The 9,906-nt window shown below is 39.8% G+C and overlaps 1 protein-coding gene across 2 annotated transcripts in view; it reads right to left on the bottom strand.

Moving 5' to 3' along the window:
- Positions 1-6,772: 6,772 nt before the first annotated feature.
- AMN1 (antagonist of mitotic exit network 1 homolog) overlaps positions 6,773-9,906 on the bottom strand; it is a 79,292-nt gene continuing 76,158 nt past the window's right edge. For both annotated transcript variants that reach the window (XM_069585447.1, XM_069585448.1), the window contains exon 7: positions 6,773-8,447. In XM_069585447.1, coding sequence (XP_069441548.1) covers positions 8,374-8,447 — 74 coding nt within the window. In that variant the 3' untranslated portion in view covers positions 6,773-8,373. The remainder of the gene's footprint in view (positions 8,448-9,906) is intronic.

Here is a 9,906-nt window from a genome sequence, read left to right as displayed (position 1 = left end):
AAAACCATCTGCTTCTGCTTTATTGACTATGCTAAAGCCTTTGACTGTGTGTATCACAACAAACTGGAAAATTCTTCAAAAGATGGGAATACCAGACCACCTGACCTGCCTCCTGAGAAACCTGTATGCAGGTCAAAAAGCAAGTTACAACCAGACATGAAACAATGGACTGGTTAAAAATTGGGAAAGGAGTACACCAAAGCTGTATATTATCACCATGCTTATTTTAACTTCTATGCAGGGTACATCATGGGAAATGCTGGGCTGGAAGAATCAAAAGCTGGAATCAAGATTTCTGGGAGAAATATCAATAACCTCAGATATGCAGATGACACCACCCTAATGGCAGAAAGCAAAGAGGAACTAAAGAGCCTCTTGATGAAAGTGAAAGAGGAGAGTGAAAAAGTTGGCTTAAAGCTTAACTAAAAAGCCTCTTGATGAAAGTGAAAGAGGAGAGTGAAAAAACTGGCTTAAAACTCAACATTCAAAAATGAATATCATGGCATCTGGTCCCATCACTTCATGGCAAATAGATGGAGAAACAATGGATACAGTGTCAGACTATTTTCTTGGGCTCCAAAATCACTGCAGATGATGACTGCAGCCATGAAGTTAAAAGACAGTTGCTCCTGGAAGAAAAGTTATGACCAACCTAGACAGCATATTCAAAAGCAGAGACATTACTCTGCCAGCAAAGGTCCATGTAGTCAAAGCTATGGTTTTTCCAGTAGTAATTTACAGATGTTTTGAGAGCTGAGCGCTGAAGAACTGATGCTTTTGAGTTGTGTTGGAGAAGACACTTGAGAGCCCCTTTGACTGCAAGGAGATCAAACCAGTCAATCCTAAAGAAATCAACCCTTAATATTCATTGAAAGGGCCGATATGTCACCTGGTGGGAAGAAGTGAGTCATTAGAAAAGACCGAGATGCTGGGAAAGATTTACGGCAGGAGGCAAAGGGAACAACAGAGGATAAGATGGTTGGATAGCATCACCGATTCGGTGGACATGAGCTTGAGCAAGCTCTGGGAATTGGTGAAGGACAGGGCAGCCTGATGTGCTGCAGTCCATGGGGTCTCAAAAAGAGTTGGACAGGACTGAGTGACTCAACAACAACAACAACATACTCAGTACTGTGATACCTTATGATGCATTTTTATGGTTTATTAAGGTCAGTGACAGTTTGTTATACCACCAGTGCCCCAGGTTGTCAGGATCTTATATATCAATAAGAATGTTACGACATAAATGAGAAACAATGTGAAGGATTATATGTATAGTATACTACTATTTATGAAAAAAAAATACGTGTATATACCTACATATGAATGTATGTGTAAAGGATATATATTTACTTGCAGTAGACATGTCTTCGGAAAGGTAAGTAAGAAACTGGTCAGAGTGGTTGTGTTCAGAAAGGGTACCAGATGGCTGATGGATGAGGGTGGGAGGGAGATCTAGTTTTTACTTTTGGGTCTTATAATTTTGTACTGATTTTATGTACTATATTTCCTATTCTTCAATTTAAAACAACACATGACGACAATACATATTACATGTGAAGTATAAAATGCAACTTTGTACACACGTGGGGGTTAGGATGCTGACAATCGCCAACCACCCCCTTAGAATTGAAAATCTACGTATAACTTTACATTACAAATCCAAGTTTCTGCATCCAAGGATGGATTGCATAATACTGTAGTATTTATTGAAAACCAACCAAACAAAAACACATAAAGTGCAGTTCACACCCATGTTGTTCAAGGGTCAACTGTACTCTCTTGTTCTTACATACTACTTAGGAATTGGTTACGACACTTGCATTATGTGCTTTCTAATAATACACACATGCCAATGGGATTAGGATACCAGGGAGATGTGATCATAGTTACACTCATTCAACAGAAATGTAGAGAAAGCAGTTAGGAGCAAGTTGTTGCTTAGATAGGAAAACAGGATCATTACATGGGAGTTTTGGAGCTGGGGTCAACAGAGGACCTTCTGATTCCTGAATTTAGCAGAGATTATTATAACCCAATAAATCAATTCTTATACCCAATTTCCATTGATCTACTGGGGATAAATTATAAACTCAAAAGTTTGATTCTGCATTGGTAAACATTAATGGAAATTTTAGGCTACAGTGGTATTGGATGGTATTTGGGGAGAAAGAGTTTTGACGACACATTCTTTGGAAATTCAGGATATTCTGCTGGGTAGTGTCTTTCTCAGCAGGATAAGAAGGAGAAAATTAAAGGGAATTATACTCTGGAGCACTGTTGGACATTGACTTGAAGAGGCCAAGAGTAGATATTAATTTTAAATATCTACAACCCTGTTTCTGTTATCTTAATTATTTATGAGGTGGGTACAAGAAGGTGTTTGAGATATTCAAATATTACTTAAAATATTTTAAATCTCCCATATATATATAACAGTGATCCTTGAAATGACTTAATAGCTAACAAACAGGTTGTATTAAGACGGTTCACATATGAACTTCCCTGGTGGTGCAGTGGTTGAGAATCTGAGTCAATTCCTAGGAAGGCTGATGAGAAGTCCAGGGTCCCCGAGAAGAAGATAGGAGTCTGGAGTTCTCAAGGAGGATAAAAGGACAAATGTTTTTTTCTTTAAATCAAGAGCTGATGATTGCACAACAAAACAACTCATCTTGCTAAAGGGTATGTTTTTCCTTAAACTCTGTACCAATGACTATATAAACAATGTATCCTGCTCAAGGACATATTCCTCCTCCCTAAGAACCTTCTGAATAATCCTTAGAAGAAATGGAGTAGCTCATAGCCAACAAAAGAGTCTGAAATGCAGTACTTAGTTGCAATCTCAAAAACGACAGAATTATCTCTGTTTGTTTCCAAGGCAAACCATTCAGTATCACGGTAATAGAAGTCTGTGCCCTGACCAGTAATACTGAAGAAGCTGAAGTTGAACGGTTCTATGAAGACCTACAAGACCTTCTAGAACTAACACCCCAAAAGATGTCCTTTTCATTATAGGGGACTGGAATGCAAAAGCAGGAAGTCAAGAAACACCTGGAGTAACAGGCAAATTTGGTCTTGGAGTACAGAGTGAAGCAGGGCAAAGACTAATAGAATTTTGCCAAAAGAACGCACTGGTCATAGCAAACACCCTCTTCCAACAACATAAGAGAAGACTCTACACGTGGACATCACCAGATGGTCAATACTGAAATCAGACTGATTATATTCTTTGCAGCCAAAGATGGAGAAGTTCCATATAGTCAGCAAAAAAAGACCGGGAGCTGACTGTGGCTCAGATCATGAACTCCTTATTGCCAAATTCAAACTTAAATTGAAGAAAGTGGGGAAAACCACTAGACCATTCAGGTATGACCTAAATCAAGTCCCTTATGGTTATACAGTGGAAGTGAGAAATAGATTTAAGGGATTAGATCTGACAGAGTGCCTGATGAACTATGGATGGAGGTTCATGACACTGTACAGGAAACAGAGATCAAGACCATCCCCAAGAAAAAAAAATGCAAAAAAGCAAAATGGCTGTCTGAGTAGGCTTTACAAATAGCTGTGAAACAAAGAGAAGTGAAAAACAAAGGAGAAAAGGAAAGATATACCCATTTGAATGCAGAGTTCCAAAGAATAGCAAGGAGAGATAAGAAAGCCTTCCTCAGATATCAGTGCAAAGAAATAGAGGAAAACAATAGAATGGGAAAGACTAGAGATCTCTTCAAGAAAATCAGAGATACCAAGGGAACATTCCATGCAAAGATGGGCTCAATAAAGGACAGAAATGGTATGAACCTAACAGAAGCAGAAGGTATTAAGAGGTGGCAAGAATACACAGAAGAACTATACAAAAAAGATCTTCACGACCCAGATAATCACAATGGTATGATCACTCACCTAGAGCTAGATATCCTGGAATGCGAAGTCAAGTGGGCCTTAGGAAGCATCACTATGAACAAAGCTAGTGGAGGTGATGGAATTCCAGTTGAGCTTTTTCAAATCCTGAAAGATGATGCTGTGAAAATGCTGCACTCAAGATGCCAGCAAATTTGGGAAACTCAGCAGTGGCCACAAGACTGGAAAAGGTCAGTTTTCATTCCAATCCCAAAGAAAGGCAATGCCAAAGAATGCTCAAACTACCGCATAATTGTATTCATCTCACATGCTAGTACAATAATGCTCAAAATTCTCCAAGCCAGGCTTCAACAGTATGTGAACCATGAACTTCCAGATGTTCCAGCTGGTTTTAGAAAAGGCAGAGGAACCAGAGATCAAATTGCCAACATCTGCTGGATCATGGAAAAAGCAAGAGAGTTCCAGGAAAAACATCTATTTCTGCTTTATTGACTATGCCAAAGCCTTTGACTGTGTGGATCACAATAAATTGTGGAAAATTCTGAAAGAGATGGGAATACCAGACCACCTGACCTGCCTTTTCCTGTGTGCAAGTCAGGAAGCAACAGTTAGAACTGGACATGGAACAACAGACTGGTTCCAAATAGGAAAAGGAGTACGTCAAGGCTGTATATTGTCACCCTGCTTATTTAACTTATATGCATCATGAGAAACACTGGGCTAGAAGAAGCACAAGCTGGAGTCAAGACTGCCAGGAGAAATATCAATAACCTCAGATATGCAGATGACACCACCCTTGTGGCAGAAAGTGAAGAAGAACAAAAGAGCCTCTTGATGAAAGTGAAAGAGGAGAGTGAAGAAGTTGGCTTAAAGCTCAACATTCAGAAAACGAAGATAATGGCATCCGGTCCCATCACCTCATGGCAAATAGATGGGGAAACAGTGGAAACAGTGTCAGACTTTATTTTTTTGGGCTCCAAAATCACTGCAGATGGTGACTGCAGCCATGAAATTAAAAGATGCTTATTCCTTGGAAGGAAAGTTATGACCAACCTAGACAGCATATTAAAAAACAGAGACATTACTTTGCCAACAAAGGTCCGTCTAGTCAAAGCTATGGTAGTCATACATTCAGTTGTCATGTATGACTGTGAGAGTTGGGACTATAAAGAAAGCTGAGCACCAAAGAATTGATGCTTTTGAACCGTGTTAGGGAAGACTCTTGAGAGTCTCCTGGACTGCAAGGAGATCCAACCAGTCTATCCTAAAGGAGATCAGTCTGGGTGTTCATTGGAAGGACTGATGTTAAAGCTGAAACTCCAGTACTTGTGTCACCTGATGCGAGAGCAGACTCATTTGAAAAGACCCTGATGCTGGGAAAGATTGAGGGCAGGAGAAGGGGACGACAGAGGATGAGATGGTTGGATGGCATCACCGACTCAATGGACATGAGTTTGGGTGAACTCTGGGAGTTGGTGATGGACAGGGAGGCCTGGTGTGCTGCAGTGCATGGGGTTGCAAAGAGTTGGACACGACTGAGCAACTGAACTGAAATGTCATCTGAAAATGTGAATTGTGGGAGTGGATCTAGTAAGATCTTTGTAACCGTGAGACATTCTTTTGATTTGTTGTTATACCCAATTAAAAAGTATATAGCTCCCTTGCTAAGAGTAGCAAGTGGGGTGCTGTCCATTCCCCTTGTGATGTCTATGTTAGAAGTTTTCTTTGTCCCCTCTTATACTTTAACAAAACTGCTACACAAAAGCTCTTGAGTGATCAAGCCTGGTTCCTGGCCCTGAAGCTAAATCTTCTTCAGAGATCCTGCCAGTGCAGGAGAAAACTGGCTCGATCCGTGCTCTGGGAATAACGCACATGCCGCAGAGCAACTAAATTTGTGTGATGCAACAACACTAAGCCTGAGCTCTAGAGTGCACTTGCTGAAACTACTGAAGCTCAAGTGAGTAGAGCCTGTGCTCTGCAACAAGAGTAGCCTGAACGCTGTATCAGAGTAGCCTGCACTCATCACAGCTAGAGAAAAGCCTGCATGCAGCAACAAAGACCCACCACAGCCAAAACCTTAAATAAATAAAAAACCTTTTAACAAATAAATTGTTCACATACAAACATTTAAAGACGTTATTGATATAGTTGGATTAATTTCTACCATCCTTATAGCTGTCTCCTATTCCTTGCCTTTGTTCTTTCTTTTTTGTGTTCTACTTTTTCTTCCTTTTCTGATTTTATCTTTTTTTGCAGGGTGGGGGTGTGGGGTGGGGCTGCAATGCAAGTCTTGTGGGATCTTAGTTCCTGGACCAGGAATAGAACCCAGGCTCTTGTCAGTGAAAGTGCAGAGTCCTTAGCCACTGGACCACTGGGGAATTCTCCTTTATCTTTTTTTGTTTTTTGGCTGTGCTGGGTCTTTGTTGCTGCTTAGGCTTTCTGAAGTTGTGGTGTGTGGGCTCCTCATTGCCATGACTTCTCTTCTTGTGGAGCATGGGCTCAAGGGTGCATCAGCTTCCATAGTTGCAGCTCTTGGACTCCTGAGCATAGACTCAATAGTTGACGCGCACTGGCTTGTGAGATCTTCCCAGACCAGAGATCAAGCTCGTGTCTCCTGCATTGGCAGGCGGATTCTTTACCACTGAGCCACCAGGGAAGCCTCCTTTTCTGGTGTAACTGAGCATTTTATATGGTTTCATCTCCCCTCCCTTAGGACATCAATCATATTTATTAAAATTTATTTTATGGTTGCCCTAGAGTTTGCAGTTTGCAGTGTACATCTACAACTAATACAACTCTACTTTCAAACAGTGCTGTACTGCTTCATGATTTTCAGTTTGTTCAGCTTTTATCTTGTGGGGACAGGAGTGATAACTTCCAATCTCTGTACATGTCACAGACCAGAAACTTGAAGTATGGGTATTACTTTTATTTATTTTCTTATCTATTTATTCAACAAATATTTGGGTACTTATTATATACCAGACACTGTTCTAGGTACTGGAGATACAGCAGTGAAAAAAGAGAAATAATGTCTGTCTTCATGAAGCTTATATACTAGGGTGGACAGACAGATAATAAATAAAAAATAAGATGTCAGATGGTAAAAGATGGATAGGGGAAAAATAGAGTTCAGAATGACAGCTAAGGGTGACAGTTATAGGTAGGATAGGGATGGGAGACCAGACCTTTAAGCAGGGTGCTGAAAAATAGCTGATACAACCAGGGATATAAAAAAGATCAAGCCACAAGCTGCTTTAGGATGATAAATCCCTTATAGACCCCCAAAATCTGACACTTTAGATCTTGAAACTAGTTTCTTTAAAAGGGGAAAAGGGTAGTGACTTGGTTAGGTGTTCAATGTTAAATCTTACTGAATTTGTCTTTAGAGAAATTTCATAGATGGAAGAGGCCTTACCCATTTTATACATAAATACATGTGTACCACCTTTGCAGTGGCAATACACTATAATGTACACTGTACACTACAAACATAGCACATTTATAAAGTAGTTAATAGTAAGGAGAAGCAGTAGAGTTGAATATGTAAACCTGTCCCTCTATGTATGTCCAAGTAATCTACCATACCATACTTTCCCTGTTATTCACTGTATCACAGTTAAAATAGGAAGTCTTTAAGAAGGTCCCACTGACAAAGGCTTTTGGCACAGGGAATATGGTGAATTTGGGGGTAGTTTAAGCATGGTATATTTCAGAGAATTTTGTGATTATAGATAGTAATACATTTCATTTGAAAGCTAAGACCTCTGCTGTTTATTTTACAATGTGAAACCAGTAGAGCTTCAGGATACAGCCTCTGTGATGCTATTTCATATTTACTCATTCTTACACATTCTTGAATGCAGTTTTTAAGGAAGAAAGTTTGTGGATGAATAGCATGTATTGGGGGAAAGTAGCCATAAAAATCAACGTAGTAAGTGGCTGGGCAAAGGCCTCAGTATCACTCATATGCTAAATGTCTAAGGTATGATATCTGAGATTATGACATTAAACTATTACATTTCTTTGTTTCACTGAAATAATAATTTTTTGTGAAGAATATACAGGCCTGATATTCAGGCTTTGCTTTTTGGCCAGTGGACATTTAAATACTTTGGAAGGCAGTAGCCAGAAAACAGCTGGGAAGGTAACTATGCTTTTACAAATAACTTAGAATTCTCCTATTTATCCACAGTGATAAATATCTCTTATAGCAGCTCAAATATCTAGTTAGGAGAAGGAAATTTCCAGGGTAAACAGGTAACTTAAAACATTCTTATTTAAGAAAAAAAACAATACCCTCCCCCAATATATCAGAGGGCATGCTATAACTGCCATTTCAAGAACACTCACTCATCAATGAACTTACATATAGAAATAAAAGCACTGTCAAAATGTATAAAAGCCAGGTTAACTTCAAAGCATAAATCATACTATTGGAAAGCCAATCTCTGAGACCATTGTTTCCAGGGAAAGTAGTATGAAGACCATAGATTTGATAAGCTTCAGTGAGCTTCAATACACAGTCCACGTCACTTGCTTTAGTTTGTTCGGGCCTACTAATTGCTCCAAGACTTCTCGTGAATGATCTACAAAAGAAAACAATGACAATATATTAATACACAGTAGTCAACGATATTGAATGTATCCTCATGTATAAACTGGGGATGATGATTATTATACCTCATAGGGTTAAAAGACTTAGATGATATACAAAGCATAGTATAAACTAAAAATACATTTAATTAATGGTAGCCATCACTGTTATTGGACTTCCCTGCTGGTAGTTCAGATGGTAAAGAATATGGCTGCAATGTAGGAGACCCGGGTTTGATCCCTGGGCTCAGAAGATCTCCTAGAGGAGGGCATGGCAATCCACTCCAGTATTGCTTGAAAAATTCCATGGACAGAGAAGCCTGGTGGGTTACAGTCCATGGGGTTGCAAAGAGTCAGACGTGACTGAGAGACTAACACAGCTGCAGTAAACATAGTGATACTTTGAAAAAACAGGCATTTCTTATTTTCTCGGTAATCTCATCTTTTTTTTTTTTTTTTTGCTGTGCTGGGTCTTCATTGTTGCTCAGAGGCTTTCTCTCATTGTGGTGAGTGGGGGCTACTCTTCTTTGCAGTGAGTGAGCTTCTCTTGTGGTAGCTTCTCACAGGCTCTAGGCACACGGGCTCAGTAGTTGTGGCTCACAGGGCCTAGAGCATGGGCTCAGTAGTTGTAGTACATGGGCTTAGTTGCTCTGCAGCATCTGGGATCTTCCCTGACCAGGGTTTGAACCATGTCCCCTGCTTTGGCAGCTGGATTCTTATCCACTAGACTGCCAAGGAAGTCCTTTAATTTTATCTTAATTACACCAAACAGAGAGTAACAGGGTTAAACTTTCTCAGGGTCCTGCCAGGAATTAGATGACATGCTAAAGTAGCATGTTTGAACAGTGGTTAATGAAGTGACTATTTAAAAAGGAGTGATTAAAGAAAGTATGATAAAGGAAGCCAGCAGGTATGGCAAAACACCTTGGTTACCTGCAAAATGCTGAAAAAAGTTAGGGGAGAGAGTAGTTACTGCTAAGTCACTTCAGTCGTGTCCGACTCTGTGATCCCATAGATGGCAGCTCACCAGGCTCCGCCGTCCCTAGGATTCTCCAGGCAAGAACACTGGAGTGGGTTGCCATTTCCTTCTCCAATGCATGAAAGTGAAAAGTGAAAGTGAAGTCACTGAGTCGTGTCCAACTCTCAGCGACCCCATGGACTGCAGCCCACCAGGCTCCTCCATCCATGGGATTTTCCAAGCAAGAGTATTAGAGTGGGGTGCCATTACCTTCTCCAGAGTAGTTACCAGAACAGGACAACTTAACCAACTGTTGAACATGTTCCATGTCATATACTTACAAAACATGGTTTTAAATAGATAACTATTATATGAATTCCTTGTAATTTAACCAATGTATATGATAGACATTTAGATAGTTTTCAGTTATCACAATATATAGGAGTGATTTTACAAAGTCAGTTTTATAATATCTTCTAATGTAAAAATACTGC

The sequence above is a fragment of the Ovis canadensis genome, chromosome 3 (assembly GCF_042477335.2).
Source record: "Ovis canadensis isolate MfBH-ARS-UI-01 breed Bighorn chromosome 3, ARS-UI_OviCan_v2, whole genome shotgun sequence".
In the NCBI taxonomy this organism is placed as follows: domain Eukaryota; kingdom Metazoa; phylum Chordata; class Mammalia; order Artiodactyla; family Bovidae; genus Ovis; species Ovis canadensis.
This window is presented reverse-complemented; position numbering and strand designations above follow the sequence as displayed.